General features: G+C 48.4%; 1 protein-coding gene across 2 annotated transcripts in view; it reads left to right on the top strand.

Moving 5' to 3' along the window:
* The window catches only part of LOC135503925 (protein kinase C zeta type-like), a 188,774-nt gene that overhangs the window by 60,466 nt on the left and 102,818 nt on the right, over positions 1–25,490 (top strand). For both annotated transcript variants that reach the window (XM_064922114.1, XM_064922113.1), the window contains exon 2: positions 24,261–24,346. In XM_064922114.1, the coding sequence (XP_064778186.1) occupies positions 24,261–24,346 (86 nt within the window). The remainder of the gene's footprint in view (positions 1–24,260; positions 24,347–25,490) is intronic.

The raw sequence follows: 25,490 nt of genomic DNA, 5'->3' as shown, positions 1-25,490 counted from the left end.
TGGAAGGAGAGTTTACAGTCTAACCAGATACCTACAGTAGGTATTTGTAGTTGTCCATGCAGAGTAGTGATGCTAGTGGGGTGGGCAGGTGCGGGAAGCAATCTGTCACGCCCTGGTCTTAGTATTTTGTGTTTTTCTTTATCTATTTAGTCAGGCCAGGGTGTGACATGGGTTTTTGTATGTGGTGTGTTTTGTCTTGGGGTTTTTTCCACATGTATTGGGATGGTAGCTTAGTGGGGTGTTCTTGGTGAATCTATGGCTGTCTGAAGTGGTTCTCAATCAGAGGCAGGTGTTGATCGTTTGTCTCTGATTAGGCAGCCATATTCTTTGAGTGTTTCGTGGGTGATTGTCCTTATTGTCCTTATGTCCTTTTCCTGTCCCTGTCTTGTGTAGTTTGCACCAGTATAGGCTGTTTTCGGTTTTCTTGTTACGTTTGTTGTTTTTTTTGTATTTTGATTCGTGTTGACTTTTGTCTATTAAACATGGATCGCAATCTACACGCCACATTTTGGTCCGACTCTCCTTCGCACAAAGAAAGCCGTAACACAATCGCTTGAAGAGCATGCATTTAGTTTTACTAGGATTTAAAAGCAGTTGGAGGCCATGGAAGGAGTGTTGTATGGCTTTGAAGCTTGTTTGGAGGTTTGTTAACACAGTGTCCAAAGAAGAGCCAGATGTTTATAGAATGGTGTCGTCTGCGTAGGGGTGGATCAGATAATCACCAGCAGCAAGAGCGACGTCATTGATATATACAGAGAAAAGAGTCGGCCCGAGAATTGAACCCTGTGGTACCCACATAGAGACTGCCAGAGGTCCGGGACAACAGGTCCTCCGATTTGACACACCAAACTCTATCAGAGAAGTAGTTGGTGAACCAGGCAAGGCAGTCATTTGAGAATCCAAGGCTATTGAGTCTGCCGATAAGAATGTGGTGATTGACAGAGTCGAAAGCCTTGGCCAGGTTGATGAAGACGGCTGCACAGTACTGTCTTTTATTGATGGCGGTTATGATATAATTTAGGACATTGAGCGTTGCTGAGGTGCACCCATGACCAGCTCGGAAACCAGATTGCATAGTGGTGAAGGTACGGTGGGATTCAAAATGGTCGGTGATCTGTTTGTTAACTTGGCTTTCGAAGATTTTAGAAAGTCAGGGCAGGATGGATATGAATGGATATGTCTATAGCAGTTTGGGTCTAGAGTGTCTCCCCCTTTGAAGAGGGGGATGACCACAGCAGCTTTCCAATTTTTGGGGATCTCAGATGATACAAAAGAGAGGTTGAACAGGCTAGTAATAGGGGTTGCAACAATTTTGGTGGATAATTTTGTAAAGAGAGGGTCCAGATTTTCTAGCCCAGCTGATTTGTATGGATCCCGATTTTGCAGCGCTTTCCGAACGTCAGCTGTCTGGGTTTGGGTGAAGGAGAAGTGGGTGTGGGGCTTGGGCAAGTTTCTGTGGGGGGTGCAGAGCTGTTGGCCGGGGTAGGGGTAGCCAGGTGGAAACATGGCCAGACGATTATTGTAGATTTATTGGTGTTGACAGTTTTTACTACAGTGTCCCAAAACATTTTGGAATCAGTGCTACAGGATGCAAATTTCTGTTTGAAAAAGCTAGCCTTTGCTTTCCTAACTGACTATGTATATTGGTTCCTGACTGCCTTGAAAAGTGCCAGTGGCAAAGTGTGCTCTTTACAGATGAATCCCGGTTTCAACTGTCCCGGGCAGATGGCAGACAGTGTGTATGGCGTTGTGCAGGTTTGCTGATGTTAACGTTGTGAACCGAGTGCCCCATGGTGGCAGTTGGGTTATGGTATGGTCAGGCATAAGTTACAGACAATGAACACATTTTAATTTTATTGAGGGCAATTTGAATGCAGAGATCCCGAGGCCCATTGAAAGAGCCTTTCATCCACCGCCATCACTTCATGTTTCAACATAATAATGCACAGCTCCATGTCGCAAGGATTTGTACACAATTGTTGGAAGCTGAAAATGCCCCAGTTATTCCATGGCCTGCATACTCACCAGACATGTCACACATTGAGCATGTTTGGAATGCTCTGGATCGACGTGTACGACAGCATGTTCCAGTTCCCGACAATATACAGCGACTTCGCACAGCCATTGAAGAGGAGTTGGACAACATTCCACAGCCTGATCAACTCTTTGCAAAGGAGAAGTGTCGCACTGCATGAGGCAGCGAGTGGTCACACCAGATACTGACTGGTTTTCTGATCCACACCCCTACTTTTTTTTAATTGCATCTGTGACCAACAGATGTGCATCTGTATACCCAGTCATGTGAAATCCATAGATTAGGACCTAATGAATGTAATTCAATTGACTCAGTAAAATCTTTGAAATTGTTGCATGTTGCGAGTTATATTTTTGTTTATATATCAGTCATTTATTGATTGCGATGTCAGCTCCTTGTAGGAGGTTTCTTTCTCTCTCTCTTTATTCATTTGTTTGAAAATATATTTATGCATAACGGGTTGAGTGGGAAAGCCATGGATACATTTGGGAATGGAAAGACCTCTAGACTGTATCACTGTGGTGGCTCCTCTATGGAATCCCCATTTGATATTCTCAGTTATGTACCGATTAGCTTAAATAAAACAGCTGGCTAAATCCAAGGGGAATGAGAGCTGCTCATTAGGACTATTATATACAGTGTTACGTTTTAGACATCATATCCAAAGACTAGGTAGTAGGGAAGTACTGGGCTACTATTGGGCATGCCTTGAGTGCGGAGGAGGAAGCTGGTGCTGTATGTGTGTGTGGAGGGAGGGAGGGAGGGAGGGAGGAAGGGAGGGAGAGAGTGACAGACGGAGGGAGAAAGAGAGAGACAAGAGACTGCTGCTGAGTAGCAGCCTCGAGGGAGTGGGGATGAGGGAGGGAGTGGGGAGGAGGGAGGGGGGATGAGGGAGGGAGTGGGGATGAGGGATGGAGTGGGAAGGAGGGAGGGAGTGGGGATGAGGGATGGAGTGGGAAGGAGGGAGGGGATGAGGGAGGGAGTGGGGATGAGGGATGGAGTGGGAAGGAGGGAGGGGGGATGAGGGAGGGAGTGGGGATGAGGGATGGAGAGGGAAGGAGGGAGGGGGATGAGGGAGGGAGTGGGGATGAGGGATAGAGTGGGAAGGAGGGAGGGGGTGGGGATGGGGATAGGTGGGAAGGAGGGAGGGGGGATGAGGGAGGGAGTGGGGATGAGGGATGGAGTGGGAAGGAGGGAGGGGGATGAGGGAGGGAGTGGGGATGAGGGAGGGAGTGGGGATGAGGGATAGAGTGGGAAGGAGGGAAGGGGGATGAGGGAGGGAAGGGAGATGAGGGAGGGAGTGGGGATGAGATAGGGAGTGGGGATGAGGGATAGAGTGGGAAGGAGGGAGGGGGGATGAGGGAGGGAGTGGGGATGAGGGAGGGAGTGGGGATGAGGGATAGAGTGGGAAGGAGGGAAGGGGGATGAGGGAGGGAGTGGGGATGAGAGAGGGAGTGGGGATGAGGGATAGAGTGGGAAGGAGGGAGGGGGGTGAGGGGAGGGAAGGGAGATGAGGGAGGGAGTGGGGATGATGGGGATGAGGGATAGAGTGGGAAGGAGGGAAGGGAGATGAGGGAGGGAGTGGGGATGAGGGAGGAGGAATAGAAGGTAGGGAGGGAAGAGAGAATGCTATCATGAGAACCCTCTGTTTACATGACTTTAATCAGAGGGAGCGGGAAAGGAGGGATGCTGCTAACACTCCTCTTCTACCTGCGAGTGAAAGGTAGGAGGAGAATGGAATGGGTTCTATAATACACTAACTTAAGGTTGGTTGTTCATGTCCCCTCCTAATGGTTAACAATAGGATACGGGGACGATAAGTTGATCCTAGATCTGTGTCGACGGCAACTCCTAACCGGACACTGTACAGAACTAAATCTGTGTGAGACAGACGGACAGGCAGGGTGCATGTGTGTTGACATGGGGATAGTAGTTTGGTTGTCTAGCGGGATCTCTGTGTGAAATGCAGTTGTGAGTGGGTTTATGTGGGTGTTTTACATACAGAAAGATTAGATACAGAAAATGTGTGTTTTTGCATCCGTGGAACCTCTGTATGGGTCCCTCACAACAGTTCTTCTTTTAAATCATTTAAGATTTGATGTACAAGAGAACAGATTTTCAGCCTGTCTTAGAAGAAAATGTTCTCTAGAGGAAAACGTTCTCTATTCTCTAGTCTAGTTGTTCTGACTTCCATTGTCTTGCTAGAAAAGGACTATCTAGAGTTGTTAAATACTTTAGTCTGTTTGTTCATGGAGTCATGGACGTCAAGGTAGCGTCAGTATAATGACATTGTCAGCTGACGGAAAAGTGACTCCAATACGGTTTGTGTGTTTGTAGTCTATTGTGTACAATATTTAACTTATCAATCAACATAATCACGTTACACATAAAATTTCCCCCCACATCCTAAACATTTCCGTCTCATTTCCCCCATATTCTGTCTCATTTCAACCCATATTACAATCACAAATCAAGTCTGGATTAGATGTCTTTACTCAGCGGTGCAGAGACGCTATCCTGCTGCTAAGAACATTTCCTGGGTCTGTTTTCTGTCAGCTCTGACAGTCTCTGCCTCCCTCCCAGCAGTGGTCTCGGCCACAGAGACCGGGGATGGTAATCTGTGTAACCCATTTACAGTCCCTCACGTCCCCATCCATCTCCACTGACAAGTAGATACCAGACCAATCTGGCTAAACTCAGTCTATCTGCTTTATGTTATCCTCTATTGTCCTGATGGATGTCATGGTGGTGGGGGCTGATGGATGTCATGGTGTTGGGGCTGATGGATGTGGATGTCATGGTGGTGGGGGCTGATGGATGTCATGGTGGTGGGGGCTGATGGATGTCATGGTGGTGGGGGCTGATGGATGTCATGGTGTTGGGGGCTGATGGATGTCACGGTGGTGGGAGCTGATGGTCATGGTGGTGGGGGCTGATGGATGTCATGGTGGTGGGGGCTGATGGATGTCATGGTGGTGGGGGCTGATGGATGTGGATGTCATGGCGGTGGGGGCTGATGGATGTCATGGTGGTGGGGGCTGATGCATGTCACGGTGGTGGGGGCTGATGGATGTCATGGTGGTGGGGTCTGATGGATGTCACGGTGGTGGGGACTGATGGATGTGGATCTCATGGTAGTGGGGGCTGATGGATGTCATGGTGGTGGGGGCTGATGGAAGTCATGGTGGTGGGGGCTGATGGAAGTCATGGTGGTGGGGTATGTGGATCTAATGGTAATGTGGGCTGATGGATGTCATGGTGTTGGGGACTGATGGATGTGGATGTCATGGTGTTGGGGGCAATTGGTTTTGGATGTCATGGTGTTGGGGGCTGATGGATGTCAGGGTGGTGGGGGCTGATGGATGTCATGGTGGTGGGGGATGTGGATCTCATGGTAGTGGGGGCTGATGGATGTCATGGTGGTGGGGGCTGATGGATGTGGATGTCATGGTAGTGGGGGCTGAGGGATTTCATGGTGGTGGGGGTTGATGGATTTCATGGTGGTGGGGGCTGATGGATTTCATGGTGGTGGGGGCGGTGCGATGTCATAGTGGTTGCAGCTGATGGATGTCATGGTGGTGGGGGCTGATGGATGTCATGGTGGTGGGGGCTGATGGATGTGGATGTCATGGCGGTGGGGGCTGATGGATGTCATTGTGGTGGGGGCTGATGGATGTCACGGTGGTGGGGGCTGATGGTCATGGTGGTGGGGGCTGATGGATGTCATGGTGGTGGGGGCTGATGGATGTGGATGTCATGGCGGTGGGGGCTGATTGATGTCGCGGTGGTGGGGGCTGATGGTAATGGTGGTGGGGGCTGATGGATGTCATGGTAGTGGGGGCTGATGGATGTCATGGTGGTGGGGGCTGATGGACGTCATGGTGGTGGGGGCTGATGGATGTCATGGTGGTGGGGGCTGATGGATGTGGATGTCATGGCAGTGGGGGCATATGGATGTCACTGTGGTGGGGGCTCATGGATGTCATGGTAGTGGGGGCTGATGAATGTGGATGTCATGGCGGTGGGGGCTGATGGATGTCACGGTGTTGGGGGCTGATGGATGTCATGGTGGTGGGGGCTGATGGATGTCATGGTGGTGGGAGCTGATGGATGTCATGGTGGTGGGGGCTGATGGATGTCACGGTGGTGGGGGCTGATGGATGTCATGGTGGTGGGGGCTGATGGATGTCATGGTGTTGGGGGCTGATGGATGTCACGGTGGTGGGAAATGATGGTCATGGTGGTGGGGGCTGATGGATGTCTTGGTGGTGGGGCTGATGGATGTCATGGTGGTGGGGGCTGATGGATGTGGATGTCATGGCGGTGGGGGCTGATTGATGTCGCGGTGGTGGGGGCTGATGGATGTCACGGTGGTGGGGGCTGATGGTCATGGTGGTGGGGGCTGATGGATGTCATGGTAGTGGGGGCTGATGGATGTCATGGTGGTGGGGGCTGATGGATGTCATGGTGGTGGGGGCTGATGGATGTCATGGTGGTGGGGGCTGATGGATGTGGATGTCATGGCGGTGGGGGCTGATGGATGTCACGGTGGTGGGGGCTCATGGATGTCATGGTAGTGGGGGCTGATGGATGTGGATGTCATGGCGGTGGGGGCTGATGGATGTCACGGTGTTGAGGACTGATGGATGTCATGGTGGTGGGGGCTGATGGATGTCACAGTGGTGGGGGCTGATGGATGTCACGGTGGTGGGGGCTGATGGTCATGGTGGTGGGGGCTGATGGATGTCATGGTAGTGGGGGCTGATGGATGTCACGGTGGTGGGGGCTGATGGATGTCATGGTGGTGGGGGCTGATGGATGTCATGGTGGTGGGGGCTGATGGATGTCATGGTGGTGGGGGCTGATGGATGTGGATGTCACGGTGGTGGGGGCTGATGGTCATGGTGGTGGGGGCTGATGGATGTCATGGTAGTGGGGGCTGATGGATGTCATGGTGGTGGGGGCTGATGGATGTCATGGTGGTGGGGGCTGATGGATGTCACGGTGGTGGGGGCTGATGGTCATGGTGGTGGGGGCTGATGGATGTCATGGTAGTGGGGGCTGATGGATGTCACGGTGGTGGGGGCTGATGGATGGTGGTGGGGGCATGGATGTCATGTGGGGGGCTGATGGATGTCATGGTGGTGGGGGCTGATGGATGTGGATGGATGTCATGGTGTTGGGGGCTGATGGATGGTGGGGGCTGATGGTCATGGTGGTGGGGGCTGATGGATGTCATGGTGGTGGGGGCTGATGGATGTCATGGTGGTGGGGTCTGATGGATGTCACGGTGGTGGGGGCTGATGGATGTGGATCTCATGGTAGTGGGGGCTGATGGATGTCATGGTGGTGGGGGCTGATGGAAGTCATGGTGGTGGGGTATGTGGATCTAATGGTAATGTGGGCTGATGGATGTCATGGTGTTGGGGACTGATGGATGTGGATGTCATGGTGTTGGGGGCAATTGGTTTTGGATGTCATGGTGTTGGGGGCTGATGGATGTCAGGGTGGTGGGGGCTGATGGATGTCATGGTGGTGGGGGATGGATGTCATGGTAGTGGGGGCTGATGGATGTCATGGTGGTGGGGGCTGATGGATGGATGTCATGGTAGTGGGGGCTGATGGATTTCATGGTGGTGGGGGTTGATGGATTTCATGGTGGTGGGGGCTGATGGATGTCATGGTGGTGGGGGCTGATGGATGTCATGGTGGTTGCAGCTGATGGATGTCATGGTGGTGGGGGCTGATGGATGTCATGGTGGTGGGGGCTGATGGATGTCATGGTGGTGGGGGCTGATGGATGTGGATGTCATGGCGGTGGGGGCTGATGGATGTCATTGTGGTGGGGGCTGATGGATGTCACGGTGGTGGGGGCTGATGGTCATGGTGGTGGGGGCTGATGGATGTCATGGTGGTGGGGGCTGATGGATGTGGATGTCATGGCGGTGGGGGCTGATTGATGTCGCGGTGGTGGGGGCTGATGGTAATGGTGGTGGGGGCTGATGGATGTCATGGTAGTGGGGGCTGATGGATGTCATGGTGGTGGGGGCTGATGGACGTCATGGTGGTGGGGGCTGATGGATGTCATGGTGGTGGGGGCTGATGGATGTGGATGTCATGGCAGTGGGGGCATATGGATGTCACTGTGGTGGGGGCTCTGGATGTCATGGTAGTGGGGGCTGATGAATGTGGATGTCATGGCGTGGGGGCTGATGGATGTCACTTGTTGGGGGCTGATGGATGTCATGGTGGTGGGGGCTGATGGATGTCATGGTGGTGGGAGCCTTGGATGTCATGGTGGTGGGGGCTGATGGATGTCACGGTGGTGGGGGCTGATGGATGTCATGGTGGGACCCTAGGCCTATGGATGGATTCATGGTGTTGGGGGCTGATGGATGTCACGGTGGTGGGAAATGATGGTCATGGTGGTGGGGCTGATGGATGTCTTGGTGGTGGGGCTGATGGATGTCATGGTGGTGGGGGCTGATGGATGTGGATGTCATGGCGGTGGGGGCTGATTGATGTCGCGGTGGTGGGGGCTGATGGATGTCACGGCGGTGGGGGCTGATGGTCATGGTGGTGGGGGCTGATGGATGTCATGGTAGTGGGGGCTGATGGATGTCATGGTGGTGGGGGCTGATGGATGTCATGGTGGTGGGGGCTGATGGATGTCATGGTGGTGGGGGCTGATGGATGTGGATGTCATGGCGGTGGGGGCTGATGGATGTCACGGTGGTGGGGGCTCATGGATGTCATGGTAGTGGGGGCTGATGGATGTGGATGTCATGGCGGAGGGGGCTGATGGATGTCACGGTGTTGAGGACTGATGGATGTCATGGTGGTGGGGGCTGATGGATGTCACAGTGGTGGGGGCTGATGGATGTCACGGTGGTGGGGGCTGATGGTCATGGTGGTGGGGGCTGATGGATGTCATGGTAGTGGGGGCTGATGGATGTCACGGTGGTGGGGGCTGATGGATGTCATGGTGGTGGGGGCTGATGGATGTCATTGTGGTGGGGGCTGATGGATGTGGATGTCATGGCGGTGGGGGCTGATTGATGTCGCGGTGGTGGGGGCTGATGGATGTCAGGTGGTGGGGGCTGATGGTCATGGTGGTGGGGGCTGATGGATGTCATGGTAGTGGGGGCTGATGGATGTCATGGTGGTGGGGGCTGATGGATGTCATGGTGGTGGGGGCTGATGGATGTCATGGTGGTGGGGGCTGATGGATGTGGATGTCATGGCGGTGGGGGCTGATGGATGTCACGGTGGTGGGGGCTCATGGATGTCATGGTAGTGGGGGCTGATGGATGTGGATGTCATGGCGGTGGGGGCTGATGGATGTCACGGTGTTGAGGACTGATGGATGTCATGGTGGTGGGGGCTGATGGATGTCACAGTGGTGGGGGCTGATGGATGTCACGGTGGTGGGGGCTGATGGTCATGGTGGTGGGGGCTGATGGTCATGGTGGTGGGGGCTGATGGATGTCATGGTAGTGGGGGCTGATGGATGTCATGGTGGTGGGGGCTGATGGATGTCATGGTGGTGGGGGCTGATGGATGTGGATGTCACGGTGGTGGGGGCTGATGGTAATGGTGGTGGGGGCTGATGGATGTCATGGTAGTGGGGGCTGATGGATGTCACGGTGGTGGGGGCTGATGGTCATGGTGGTGGGGGCTGATGGATGTCATGGTAGTGGGGGCTGATGGATGTCATGGTGGTGGGGGCTGATGGATGTCATGGTGGTGGGGGCTGATGGATGTCTTGGTGGTGGGGGCTGATGGATGTCATGGTAGTGGGGGCTGATGTATGTCATGGTGGTGGGGGCTGATGGATGTCATGGTAGTGGGGGCTGATGGATGTCATGGTGGTGGGGGCTGATGGATGTCATGGTGGTGGGGGCTGATGGATGTCATGGTGGTGGGGGCTGATGGATGTCATGGTAGTGGGGGCTGATGGATGTCATGGTGGTGGGGGCTGATGGATGTCATGGTGGTGGGGCCTGATGTGGTTTCAGAGGGAAATGAAATGGTTGGATGTGTTATATTTTTGAAGCTGCCATCTGGAGAGGGAGAGTGTCATTGATGACTCTAGTAGCAGGGCTAGTTTCATTCAGGACAGTCATTATTACATAAGACACTGCAGCAGTCGCCCCCGTTGTAAGGCAAAGGTACCCAGATAATAGGAGAGGAGGACGGGAGAGAGGGAGAGACTATATAGGGAGAGAGGGAGAGACTATATAGGGAGAGAGGGAGAGATTATATAGGGAGAGATGGAGAGACTATATAGGGAGAGAGGGAGAGACTATATAGGGAGAGAGGGAGAGACTATATAGGGAGAGAGGGAGAGACTATATAGGGAGAGATGGAGAGACTATATAGGGAGAGATGGAGAGACTATATAGGGAGAGAGGAGAGACTATATAGGGAGAGAGGAGAGACTATATAGGGAGAGATGGAGAGACTATATAGGGAGAAAGGAGAGACTATATAGGGAGAGGGAGAGACTATATAGGGAGAGATGGAGAGACTATATAGGGAGAGAGGGAGAGACTATATAGGGAGAGATGGAGAGACTATATAGGGAGAGATGGAGAGACTATATAGGGAGAGAGGGAGAGACTATATAGGGAGAGAGGAGAGACTATATAGGGAGAGAGGGAGAGACTATATAGGGAGAGAGGGAGAGACTATATAGGGAGAGAGAGAGAGACTATATAGGGAGAGAGGAGAGACTATATAGGGAGAGAGGGAGAGACTATATAGGGAGAGAGGAGAGACTATATAGGGAGAGAGGGAGAGACTATATAGGGAGAGGAGGGAGAGACTATATAGGGAGAGAGGAGAGACTATATAGGGAGAGAGGGAGAGACTATATAGGGAGAGAGGGAGAGACTATATAGGGAGAGAGGGAGAGACTATATAGGGAGAGGGAGAGACTATATAGGGAGAGAGGAGAGACTATATAGGGAGAGAGGGAGAGACTATATAGGGAGAGAGGGAGAGACTATATAGGGAGAGAGGAGAGACTATATAGGGAGAGAGGGAGAGACTATATAGGGAGAGAGGGAGAGACTATATAGGGAGAGAGGAGAGACTATATAGGGAGAGATATAGAGACTATATAGGGAGAGACTATATAGGGAGAGAGGGAGAGACTATATAGGGAGAGAGGGAGAGACTATATAGGGAGAGATGGAGAGACTATAAAGGAAGAGAGGGAGAGACTATATAGGGAGAGAGGGAGAGACTATATAGGGAGAGAGGGAGAGACTATATAGGGAGAGAGGAGAGACTATATAGGGAGAGATGGAGAGACTATATAGGGAGAGATGGAGAGACTATATAGGGAGAGAGGGAGAGACTATATAGGGAGAGAGGAGAGACTATATAGGGAGAGAGGGAGAGACTATATAGGGAGAGAGGGAGAGACTATATAGGGAGAGAGGGAGAGACTATATAGGGAGAGAGAGAGGGAGAGACTATATAGGGAGAGAGGGAGAGACTATATAGGGAGAGAGGGAGAGACTATATAGGGAGAGAGGGAGAGACTATATAGGGAGAGAGGGAGAGACTATATAGGGAGAGAGGGAGAGACTATATAGGGAGAGATGGAGAGACTATATAGGGAGAGAGGGAGAGACTATATAGGGAGAGAGGGAGAGACTATATAGGGAGAGAGGGAGAGACTATATAGGGAGAGAGGGAGAGACTATATAGGGAGAGATGGAGAGACTATATAGGGAGAGAGGGAGAGACTATATAGGGAGAGAGGGAGAGACTATATAGGGAGAGAGGGAGAGACTATATAGGGAGAGAGGGAGAGACTATATAGGGAGAGAGGGAGAGACTATATAGGGAGAGATGGAGAGACTATATAGGGAGAGAGGGAGAGACTATATAGGGAGAGAGGGAGAGACTATATAGGGAGAGACTATATAGGGAGAGAGGGAGAGACTATATAGGGAGAGAGGGAGAGACTATATAGGGAGAGAGGGAGAGACTATATAGGGAGAGAGGGAGAGACTATATAGGGAGAGATGGGAGAGACTATATAGGGAGAGAGGGAGAGAGAGGAGAGACTATATAGGGAGAGAGGGAGAGACTATATAGGGAGAGAGGGAGAGACTATATAGGGAGAGAGGGAGAGACTATATAGGGAGAGATGGAGAGACTATATAGGGAGAGATGGAGAGACTATATAGGGAGAGAGGGAGAGACTATATAGGGAGAGAGGGAGAGACTATATAGGGAGAGAGGGAGAGACTATATAGGGAGAGAGGGAGAGACTATATAGGGAGAGAGGGAGAGACTATATAGGGAGAGATATAGAGACTATATAGGGAGAGATATAGAGACTATATAGGGAGAGATATAGAGACTATATAGGGAGAGATATAGAGACTATATAGGGAGAGATATAGAGACTATATAGGGAGAGAGGGAGAGACTATATAGGGAGAGAGGGAGAGACTATATAGGGAGAGAGGGAGAGACTATATAGGGAGAGAGGGAGAGACTATATAGGGAGAGAGGGAGAGACTATATAGGGAGAGAGGGAGAGACTATATAGGGAGAGATATAGAGACTATATAGGGAGAGATGGAGAGACTATATAGGGAGAGAGGGAGAGACTATATAGGGAGAGAGGGAGAGACTATATAGGGAGAAAGAGAGAGAGAGTATATATGGAGGAAAAGAGAGACTATATAGGGAGAAAGAGAGAGAGTATATATGGAGGAAAAGAGAGAGATAATATATGGAGGGAGAGAGATAGAATATATGGAGAGAGAGAGGATATATGGAGGGAGAGAGAGAGAGAGTATATGGAGAGAGAGAGAGAGAATATATGGAGGGAGAGAGAGAAAGAGAATATATGGAGGGAGAGAGAGAGAGAGAATATATGGAGGGAGAGAGAGAATATATGGAAGAAAAGAGAGAGAGGAAGAATGTGTGTGTGGCAAGGGGGGAATAGAAGATAAGTTTTCCAAAACTTTATATCAAAGACATGTCTTCAAGCCTGCAGAGCGGCTTCAGATTCCCTTCATCAAAGGACGTGGAGATGGAGGATGACAATACAATGATGAGGGTACGGATGGTATCACTTGAATTTCTCCAAATCCAGACTACTTTATATAATACAGGAAGCAGCTATGATACTTTATATAATACAGGAAGCAGAGCTATCATACTTTATATAATACAGGAAGCAGAGCTATGATACTTTATATAATACAGGAAGCAGAGCTATGATACTTTATATAATACAGGAAGCAGAGCTATGATACTTTATATAATACAGGAAGCAGAGCTATGATACTTTATATAATACAGGAAGCAGAGCTATGATACTTTATATAATACAGGAAGCAGAGCGATGATACTTTATACAATACAGGAAGCAGAGCTATGATACTTTATATAATACATGAAGCAGAGCTATGATACTTTATACAATACAGGAAGCAGAGCTATGATACTTTATATAATACAGGAAGCAGAGCTATGATACTTTATATAATACAGGAAGCAGAGCTATGATACTTTATATAATACAGGAAGCAGAGCGATGATACTTTATATAATACAGGAAGCAGCTATGATACTTTATATAATACAGGAAGCAGAGCTATCATACTTTATATAATACAGGAAGCAGAGCTATGATACTTTATATAATACAGGAAGCAGAGCTATGATACTTTATATAATACAGGAAGCAGAGCTATGATACTTTATATAATACAGGAAGCAGAGCTATGATACTTTATATAATACAGGAAGCAGCGCTATGATATATAATACAGGAAGCAGAGCTATGATACTTTATATAATACAGGAAGCAGAGCTATGATACTTTATATAATACATGAAGCAGAGCTATGATACTTTATATAATACAGGAAGCAGAGCTATGATACTTTATATAATACAGGAAGCAGAGCTATGATACTTTATATAATACAGGAAGCAGAGCTATGATACTTTATATAATACAGGAAGCAGAGCGATGATACTTTATATAATACAGGAAGCAGAGCTATGATACTTTATACAATACAGGGAACAGAGCTATGATACTTTATATAATACAGGAAGCAGAGCTATGATACTTTATATAATACAGGAAGCAGAGCTATGATACTTTATATAATACAGGAAGCAGAGCTATGATACTTTATATAATACAGGAAGCAGAGCTATGATACTTTATATAATACAGGAAGCAGAGCTATGATACTTTATATAATACAGGAAGCAGAGCTATGATACTTTACATGATACAGGAAGCAGAGCTATGATACTTTATACAATACAGGAAGCAGAGCTATAATACTTTATATAATACATGAAGCAGAGCTATGATACTTTATACAATACAGGAAGCAGAGCTATGATACTTTATATAATACAGGAAGCAGAGCTATGATACTTTATATAATACAGGAAGCAGAGCTATGATACTTTATATAATACAGGAAGCAGAGCAATGATACTTTATATAATACAGGAAGCAGAGCTATGATACTTTATATAATACAGGAAGCAGAGCTATGATACTTTATATAATACAGGAAACAGAGCTATGATACGTTATATAATACAGGAAACAGAGCTAGGATACTTTATATAATACAGGAGGCAGAGCTATGATACTTTATATGATACAGGAAGCAGATATATGTTACAGGAGGCTGAGATATGATACTTTACATGATACAGTAGGCAGATATATGATACAGAAGGCTGAGATATGATACTTTATATAATAAAGTACCCTGGTTATGAATAATGGGGTGTAGCTATTAAAGTATGTGCTGACTGTATCACAATATACTGTATGTTTCCCATACAGCGCAGCGTGCAGTAAGCCATGCAATCTGCCATTGAAGGCATAATCTGGGCACAACAAAGGGGACTTCTTTGCCAAAGTTGCTGGGTGAACAAATGTACATGAGCACAATAGATGACTGTATATATCAATCATTCTCGTCAGATTTTATTCAACACTTTTTTTAGGCTCGATATGAAGGTGTCGGGACGAATGCATGAAGTCCTTCGTTCCGTTGCCATGGTGTCATCTTAACAATGGCTTCTTAGAGCTGCTGACTCATAGCAGTGTGTTGACTGCAGATCAGGGGATCCCACTCTCTCTCTCTCTCTCTCTCTCTCTCTCTCTCTCTCTCTCTCTCTCTCTCTCTCTCTCTGTGTGTGTGTGTGTGTGTGTGTGTGTGTGTGTGTGTGTGTGTGTGTGTGTGTGTGTGTGTGTGTGTGTGTGTGTGTGTGTGTGTGTGTGTGTGTGTGTGTGTGTGTGTGTGTGTGCTAAATCACACAACCACCCTTGCCAACCCCTTAGGGGCAGCATGCTGAAATCGCCACCGCCCTGACGGACGACAGGTCAGACGAACAACATTTTTATTTGCGAAGTTTACTGCTAACCTCTTTACTTCTGTTATCTTCCACATAGATATGGTTAGGGTTACACAGATGGGTAAATTAAAATTATTTAAATGACTGTTGAATTAAGAACAGACTTTGTCAACGTGGCCATGGTTAGTGTTTTCTCGTCATGAATCTTGTTCTGGAGGCAGCTCAGACATAAAATATGATTTATAACCTAACCTTAACCACTCTGCGAAACCAAATCTTAAATTAAACTTTTTTTTATGATTTCATGAATGTTTACAATATAGCCAATTTGGACTTTTCAGCTGGCCTATCTATGGGTTAGTCTCTCAGTTGATCAACTCTAACAACATGGCTGGATTCTTCCCACTGTCCTAAACTAGTGCAGCTGCAGTACTTTACCTTTGGTTGGTCGTCAAAGGATTGTGATACTTGTATGGCTTATCTGCATTCTCTCTCAATCTACCTCAACACCCCTCTCTCTTCCCCTCTCTCTCTCTTCCCCTCTCTCTCTTTTCCCCTCTCTCCCTGTTTCTGTTTCTGTTTCTCTCTTTCTCTCTCCCTCTCGCACTCTCTTTGTTTCTCTCTCTCTTTGTTTCTCTCTCTTCCCCTCTCTCTCTGTTTCTGTTTCTCTTTCTCTCTCCCTCTCGTTCTCTTTTTGTTTCTCTCTCTCTTCCCCTCTCTCTCTCTTCCCCTCTCTCTCTGTTTCTGTTTCTGTTTCTCTCTTTCTCTCTCGCTCTCTCTTTGTTTCTCTCTCTCTTTCTTTCTCTCTCTCTTCCCCCCTCTCTTTATTTCTGTTTCTGTTTCTCTCTTTCTCTCTCCCTCTCGCTCTCTCTTTGTTTCTCTCTCTCTTTGTTTCCCCCCTCTCTCTCTTCCTCTCTCTCTCATTGCCCATCATCTATACTGGACTGCTGAAAATGGGATGATGCAGCAGTAGTCTGTGTCTAGGAGGGGCATGTTGTCAGAGGCCAACTCATCCATGGTCCGTTAGCCCAGAGGAAATATATGTGTGCGTGCATTTGTGTCCCCACAGTGGAGATGAGGTGTTCTGTTTGACTTTGTTCACAGGGCAGACCAGGAGGAAGGTCTCAGGGATAGATAATAAACCAGAATTGATCCTCTGTTTTTTTTATTTGCTAGCATTGAAAAAGTCCTACCCTTCGCCATTAAAAGATCATCTCCATTCAGAAAACAATTGTGGTGGAGAGAGAATACGCCAGGCCTGACACGCCCCTGTGTCAGTCCGCCAGCTAGACAATAAGCCTTTCAACCCTTTCAGTTTGGCATGGTAAATGTTCTGTTAAGCTTTCCGTTTGACATCGGACCCATGATTTCATGGCTAATCATGATAGCATTGTTCAGACTATATGGTATGACTTATGTCTTCTGTTCTTTCTGACATTGGTGAAGAATGATCAGAAATGACCTCTCTGCCTCCTGAGTGGTCCAGTGGTCTAAGGCTCTGCATCACACTGCTGGCGGTGCCACTAGAGATTCTGGGTTCCAGTGGTCTAAGGCTCTGCATCACACTGCTGGCGGTGCCACTAGAGATTCTGGGTTCCAGTGGTCTAAGGCTCTGCATCACACTGCTGGCGGTGCCACTAGAGATTCTGGGTTCCAGTGGTCTAAGGCTCTGCATCACACTGCTGGCGGTGCCACTAGAGATTCTGGGTTCCAGTGGTCTAAGGCTCTGCATCACACTGCTGGCGGTGCCACTAGATATTCTGGGTTCCAGTGGTCTAAGGCTCTGCATCACACTGCTGGCGGTGCCACTAGATATTCTGGGTTCCAGTGGTCTAAGGCTCTGCATCACACTGCTGGCGGTGCCACTAGAGATTCTGGGTTCCAGTGGTCTAAGGCTCTGCATCACACTGCTGGCGGTGCCACTAGAGATTCTGGGTTCCAGTGGTCTAAGGCTCTGCATCACACTGTTGGCGGTGCCACTAGAGATTCTGGGTTCGAGTCGAAGCTCTGTTGCAGCCGTCTGCGACGGGAGACGCATGGTGCACAATTGGCCCAGCGTCGTCCGGGTTAGGGGAGGGTTTGGCCCAGCGTCGTCCGGGTTAGGGGAGGGTTTGGCCCAGCGTCGTCCGGGTTAGGGGAGGGTTTGGCCCAGCGTCGTCCGGGTTAGGGGAGGGTTTGTCCCAGCGTCGTCCGGGTTAGGGGAGGGTTTGGCCCAGGGCCCAGCGTCGTCCGGGTTAGGGGAGGGTTTGGCCCAGCGTCGTCCGGGTTAGGGAGGGTTTGTCCCAGCGTCGTCCGGGTTAGGGAGGGTTTGTCCCAGCGTCGTCCAGGTTAGGGGAGGGTTTGGCCCAGCGTCGTCCGGGTTAGGGGAGGGTTTGTCCCAGCGTCGTCCGGGTTAGGGGAGGGTTTGTCCCAGCGTCGTCCGGGTTAGGGGAGGGTTTGCCCCAGCGTCGTCCGGGTTAGGGGAGGGTTTGTCCCAGCGTCGTCCGGGTTAGGGGAGGGTTTGGCCCAGCGTCGTCCGGGTTAGGGAGGGTTTGGCCCAGCGTCGTCCGGGTTAGGGGAGGGTTTGTCCCAGCGTCGTCCGGGTTAGGGAGGGTTTGGCCCGGCGTCGTCCGGGTTAGGGGAGGGTTTGTCCCAGCGTCGTCCGGGTTAGGGGAGGGTTTGTCCCAGCGTCGTCCGGGTTAGGGGAGGGTTTGGGGAGGGTTTGGCCGGCAGGGATGTACTTGTCCCATCGCACACTAGCGACTTCTGTGGCGGGCCGGCCGCAGTGTACGCTGACACGTTCGCCAGGTACACAGTGTTTCCTCCGACACATTGGTGCGCCTGGCTTCCGGGTTAAGTGGGCATTGTGTCAAGAAGCAGTGCGGCTTGGTTGGGTTGTGTTTCAGGGGATGCACAGCTCTTGACCTTCGCTTCTCCCAAGTCCATATGGGAGTTGCATTGATGAGACAAGGCTGTTACTACCAATTGGATACCACGAAACTAGGGAGATAACGGGGTAAAAAAGAAAGAAATGATCTCTCTAATGATTGATAATGACATGGCCCTGGTCCTCGGCTGTCTCATCACCGGGTCACCCTCGTTGGACTGCCAGATGGTGAAGCGTGATTCATCACCCCAGAGAACACTTTTCCACTGATTCAGAGTCCAATGGCAGTGAGTTTAAACTACTCCAGCCAACACTTGGCATTGCGCATGGTGATCTTATGCTTGTGTTGCTCGGCCATGGAAACTAATTTCATGAGGCTCCCGACTAACATTTCTTGGGCTGATGTTGCTTCCAGAGGCAGTTTGGAACTCGGTTGTGAGATTTTTACGAGCTTCAGCTCTTGGCGTCCCGTACTGTGAGCTTGTGTGGCCTACCACTTCGCGGCTGAGCCGATGTTGCTCTTAGACAATAACATCACTTCGAGTTGACCGGAGCAGCTCCAGCAGGGAAGAAATTTGACACACTGACTTGTTGGAAAGGTGACATCCTATGATGGTGCCACATTGAAAGTCACTGAGCTCTTCAGTAAGGTCATTTTACTGTCAATGTTTGTCTATGGAGATTGCATAGCTGGGTGTTTGATTTTATACACCTGTCAACAACGGGTGTGGCTGAAATAGATGGATCCACTAATTTGAAGGAGGTGTCCACATACTTGTAGTGTAGCTCCTATGTTGACCGTGACCCAGTGCATACTAGATATGCAGGAGTGAACCTTTCAGACAGCCGTAACAAACCGATGCACATCCTGGTTCGCCTGCTTGTTGCCACAGGTGCGTTGTGATGCGACGCCGACTTATGGCTTCAGTCAGATGGCATCAGTGACACTCACCGTGACTCAAGTCTCATTTGTTGTGTTGCACCCTTATCCTTTACACAGGTGTTACTGTTTATATGGGACCCTAATGTGGCGGGGGGGGGGGATCACTACAAGGTCTGACACCCCAACAGGCTGGTCATTAGATTTGATGTGCACTATGAGCACACAACATTTAAAAGATGTTATAAAGAAGTTGAAAAGATGTCATATTGGTTGAATACCCTTTCAACCAATTTTGCTCACTGGATAACTTTGTTTTCACACACAAAGGCACACTCGCCTCATTTGGGAGTCCATTTGACTAAAGGGACTGTAATTTCTAAGTCTTGAAAAAACTGAGGGAAAGTTTAAATTAATGAAATGATTGCCAAACTCCACCTACATTATCTACACTAGTAACTACTGCCTATTGTGCAGTGTCATGGCTTTTGGTTTGGCTGATGTGGGAAAAATCCTAGCTTGACGATACATGTAGCCAGTTTAGCAATTTTTGGCATTGCATCATTTGACTTACATATAGTTAAATATGCCTGATGCAGTTTACCAAAGAGAAGAAGAGAGGGAGATGAAGAGAGAGACCAACCGACAGCAAGACAGAGAGATTAAAGGTGGATCCTATGCCCATATCAAGCTGAGTCGGGGGTCCTCAGTCAACCAAACTTGCTGATGTCGGACATGTGGTAGGTAGTTCAGTAATTTGTGTTGTGTGGTAGCAAAAGCAATGGCCATGTTAGTAGTGTGATTCCCCCAAATGGTTTAGTACACCTAATTCAACTCATGCTGGGATATGACTTCAGAAAAACTGGCAAACAGGCAGTTTCATGTAACAACATCATGTTGCTGGAGATTAATGTCGTAGTGAATCGTATTTGACATCATCATTACTGTAGTGAACACGATGGGAGACAGAGAGCGGGTTTCAAGTGCAGGGGGGAGGTAGGTAGCTGGGTCCAGGGGCAGGCAGAAGGTCATACAGGGGGTCCAAAAGGGCAACAGTACAGGTAGGGAAAAGGCTAATAACGTCATCTGGGAGATCAGGCAATAGGTTGGTAACAGGAAATTCGATTGGCTAAAGTACAGGAAGGGAATAGGCAAAAAGCGTCATTAGTGAGGCAGGCCAAAACTATCATACACGGGAGGGTTCAATTACAGGAAAACAGAGCTCCGAATAGAAGTGTGTCACAAAACAAACAATAACTCTCAATGATGGGGTGCAAAGAACTGAACTAAATAGTGTGTTATAATGACATACAGGTGTGTGAACAGGTGTGTGAACAGGTGATCAGAATTCAGGTGATTGTGATCTGTAACGTGAGCTGCGTTTAGGGGATCTATGTGTTTGAGAGTGTGATCTGGAGAGTGAGCTGTGTTTAGGGGATCTATGTGTTTGAGAGTGTGAGCTGGAAAGTGAGCTGCGTTTAGGGGATCTATGTGTTTGAGAGTGTGAGCTGGAAAGTGAGCTGCGTTCAGGGGATCTATGTGTTTGAGAGTGTGATCTGGAGAGTGAGCTGCGTTTAGGGGATCTATGTGTTTGAGAGTGTGAGCTGGAAAGTGAGCTGCGTTTAGGGGATCTATGTGTTTGAGAGTGTGAGCTGGAAAGTGAGCTGCGTTCAGGGGATCTATGTGTTTGAGAGTGTGAGCTGGAAAGTGAGCTGCGTTCAGGGGATCTATGTGTTTGAGAGTGTGATCTGGAGAGTGAGCTGTGTTTAGGGGATCTATGTGTTTGAGAGTGTGAGCTGGAAAGTGAGCTGCGTTCAGGGGATCTATGTGTTTGAGAGTGTGAGCTGGAAAGTGAGCTGCGTTTAGGGGATCTATGTGTTTGAGAGTGTGAGCTGGAAAGTGAGCTGCGTTCAGGGGATCTATGTGTTTGAGAGTGTGAGCTGGAAAGTGAGCTGCGTTCAGGGGATCTATGTGTTTAAGAGTGTGATCTGGAGAGTGAGCTGCGTTTAGGGGATCTATGTGTTTGAGAGTGTGAGCTGGAAAGTGAGCTGCGTTCAGGGGATCTATGTGTTTGAGAGTGTGATCTGGAGAGTGAGCTGCGTTTAGGGGATCTATGTGTTTGAGAGTGTGAGCTGGAAAGTGAGCTGCGTTTAGGGGATCTATGTGTTTGAGAGTGTGAGCTGGAAAGTGAGCTGTGTTTGAGAGGTGATCTATGTGTTTGAGAGTGTGAGCTGGAAAGTGAGCTGCGTTCAGGGGATCTATGTGTTTGAGAGTGTGAGCTGGAAAGTGAGCTGCATTCAGGGGATCTATGTGTTTGAGAGTGTGAGCTGGAAAGTGAGCTGCGTTCAGGGGATCTATGTGTTTGAGAGTGTGAGCTGGAAAGTGAGCTGCGTTTAGGGGATCTATGTGTTTGAGAGTGTGAGCTGGAAAGTGAGCTGCGTTTAGGGGATCTATGTGTTTGAGAGTGTGAGCTGGAAAGTGAGCTGCGTTCAGGGGATCTCCATTTAAAGTCGGAAGTTGGAGTCATTAAAACTTGTTTTTCAACCACTCCACAAATTTGTACTTTGTGCATGACAAGTAATTTTTCCAACAATTGTTTACAGACAGATTATTTCACTTATAATTCACTCTATCACAATCCAGTGTGTCAGAAGTTTACATACATTAATAAGTTGACTGTGCCTATAAACAGCTTGGAAAATTCCAGAAAATGACGTGATGCCTTTAGAAGCCAAGCTAATTGACATCATTTGAGTCAATTGGAGGTGTACCTGTGGATGTATTTCAAGGCCTACCTTCAATCTCAGTGCCCCTTTGCTTGACATCATGGGAAAATCAAAAGAAATCAGCCAAGACCTCAAAAAAATAATTGTAGACCTCCACAAGTCTGGTTCATACTTGGGAGCAATTTCCAAATGCCTGAAGGTACCACGTTCATCTATACAAACAACAGTACGCAAGTATAAACACCATGGGACCACACACCCATCATACAGCTCAGGAAGGAGACGCGTTCTGTCTCCTAGAGATGAACGTACTTTGGAGCAAAAAGTGCAAATCCATCCCAGAACAGCAGCAAAGGACCCTGTGAAGATTCTGGAGGAAACCGGTACAAAAATATCTATAACCACAGTAAAACGAGTCCTATATCGACATAACCTGAAAGGCCGCTCAGCAAGAAAGAAGCCACTGCTCCAAAACCGCCATCAAAAAGCCAGACTACGGTTTGCAACTGCACATGGGGACAAAGACTGTGCTTTTTGTAGAAATATCCTCTGTTCTGATCAAACAAAAATAGAACTGTTTGACCATAATGACCATCATTATGTTTGGAGGAAAAAGGGGGAGGCTTGCAAGCCGAAGAACACCATCTCAACCGTGAAGGACGGGGGTGGCAGCATTATGTTGTGGGGGTGCTTTGCTGCAGGAGGGTCTGGTGCACTTCAAAATAGATGGCATCATGAGGTAGGAAAGTTATGTGGATATATTGAAAAAACATCTCAAGACATCAGTCAGGAAATTAAAGCTTGGTCGCAAATGGGACTTCCAAATGGACAATGACACCAAGCATACTTCCAAATTTGTGGCAAAATGGCTTAATGACAACAAATTCAAGGTATTGGAGTGGCCATCACAAAGACCTAACCTCAATCCAATAAAAAATGTTTGGGCAGAACTGAAAAAGCGTGTGCGAGCAAGGAGGCCTACAAACCTGACTCAGTTACACCAGCTCTGTCAGGAGGAATGGACCAAAATTCACCTAACTTATTGTGGGAACTTTGTGGGAGGCTACCCGAAACGTTTGACCCAAGTTAAACAATTTAAAGGCAATGCTACCATATACTAATTGAGTATGTAAACTTCTGACCCATTGGGAATGTGATGAAAGAAATAAAAGCTGAAATAAATAATTCTCTCTACTGTTATTCCTGCATTTCACATTTTTTAAATAAAGTGCTGACCCTAACTGACCTAAGTCAGGATTTTTTACTAGGATAAAATGTCAGGAATTGTGAAAAACTGAGTTTAAATGTAGTTGGCTGAGGTATATGTAAACTTCCGACTTCAACTGTACGTTTTTGAGAGTGTGAGTTGGAGGCAGGCGTTACAATTACATCTGACATCGTTATCATCATTACATCTGACATCGTTATCATCATTACATCTGACATCATTATCATCATTACATTGTTCCCATCATTATTATCATTATCATCATTCCATCTGACATCGTTATCATCATTATGTCTGACATCATCATCATTCCATCTGACATCGTTATCATCATTATGTCTGACATCATCATCATTACATCTGACATCGTTATCATCATTATGTCTGACATCATCATCATTCCGTCTGACATCGTTATCATCATTATGTCTGACATCATCATCATTCCATCTGACATCGTTATCATCATTATGTCTGACATCATCATCATTACATCTGACATCGTTATCATCATTATGTCTGACATCATCATCATTACATCTGACATCGTTATGATCTAAAAGTCCAAACTGATCCCAGATCAGCACTCCTACTCTGAGCCGCTTGTTACGTAAGGGCCATTGTGCCAAGTCCGTTAATACAGCGTTGTTTATTATGCAGTGTTATGCAGTGTATTAATAGACCGCTCAGAAGGTATAAATAGCAGCCTGCACCTTTACGCTGTCATCAGGATTCAAGACATTACAGAGAAATTAATAAGACCAGGACCTCAAGAGAGACAAGAATGAAATGGAGGGAGGGAGGGAGGGAGGGAGGGAGGGAGGGGGAGGGAGGGAGGGAGGGAGGGAGGGAGGGAGGGGAGGGAGGGAGGGAGGGAGGGAGGGAGGGAGGGAGGGAGGGAGGGATGAGGGAGGGAGGGAGGAGAAAATGAGGGAGGGAAGCTTGGTGGTTATTTCCTCTGGTACTTTGATAGAAACTTCAGAGAGCGTGGTGCTTTAAGGGCAGGGCAGGTCTCTCTCCCTCCATCTCTCTCTCCCTCTTTCTCACTACTCCCTCGCTCCTTTGTGATTTTGGAGGACCTTGAATGCACCTCTCCATCCCTCTCTCGCTCCCTGTCATGCAGTTACTGTACAACTGTTTCCTCTCTCTCTTAGAATCGATCTACCGCCGCGGCGCCAGAAGATGGAGGAAGCTCTACCGAGTAAATGGACACCTCTTCCAGGCCAAGCGCTTTAACAGGGTGAGTATGAATGTCCTATTCCGCATCCCCAACACATCCCATTGACCTTCTCGCACTTCACTTCCTGTTTAGAGGTCGTTTACAGTAATTGATTGGTTTGTCATCCTACCGAGCAACTTGTCACTTTCTACGATCGCTTATTAAAACCGTCACATGATCATTTGAAGAGAACAGACCTGGGTGGTATTTTTGAAAGAAAGATTGTCTACTACTACTGCTACTACTGCTGCTACTACTATTAATAATGCTACTGCTACTACTACTACTACTACTAATAATAATAATAATGTTACTGCTACTACTACTACTACTACTACTAATGTGACTACTACTAATAATGCTACTACTACTAATAATGCTACTACTACAACTACTACTACTACTACTACGATGGAGCAGTACAGTTCATTCACAAAGACTTAGTGGTTGAATAATACCTACAGTTCATTCACAAAGACTTAGTGGTTGAATAATACCTGGCTGATGTCACTTCCACAGCTGCAGCTGTCTGGATTTGGATGCGTTATTCAAGATAGCTGCTGGTGGCCTATTTAACGGGTTGTCATCATTCTGGCCCTCAAGAAAATTCAAGAATCCCCCCAACTACCCCTCCACTTGCTAAAGATTAGAGAGAGAACTTATATATATCTGCATGTTGAGGCAACCTAGCTGTAAGGCATTATTACACTGTCAGTGTTAGTGTCCACTCTGGCTTGAAGGGCAATGTTGTTACAGGCAGCCCCTTAAGGAACTATTGCATTTGAACAGGAAGGTAGTCAGGGCCAGGGGCAGGGCCAGGACGAGGGTCAGGGGCGGGGCCAAGGGCAGGGGCAGGGCCAGGGGCAGGGCCAGGACGAGGGCCAGGGGCAGGGCCAAGGGCAGGGGCAGGGCCAGGACGAGGGCCAGGGGCGGGGCCAAGGGCAGGGGCAGGGCCATGACGAGGGCCAGGGGCAGGGCAAGGGGCATGGGAAGGCCTGGTGAAGGGGCAGGGCCAGTGGGAGGCCAGTGGTGGTTAGAGCGTTGGACTAGCAGCCGAAAGGTTGCAAGTTCAAATCCCCGAGCTGACAAGGTACAAATCTGTCGTTCTGACCCTGAACAGGCAGTTAACCCACTGTTCCTAGGCTGTCATTGAAAATAAGAATTT

This window comes from Oncorhynchus masou, chromosome 18 (genome assembly GCF_036934945.1).
Source record: "Oncorhynchus masou masou isolate Uvic2021 chromosome 18, UVic_Omas_1.1, whole genome shotgun sequence".
Classification (NCBI taxonomy): Eukaryota; Metazoa; Chordata; class Actinopteri; order Salmoniformes; family Salmonidae; genus Oncorhynchus; species Oncorhynchus masou.
Note: the sequence above shows the minus strand (reverse complement) of the source record. Positions and strands in the feature narration are given on the sequence as shown.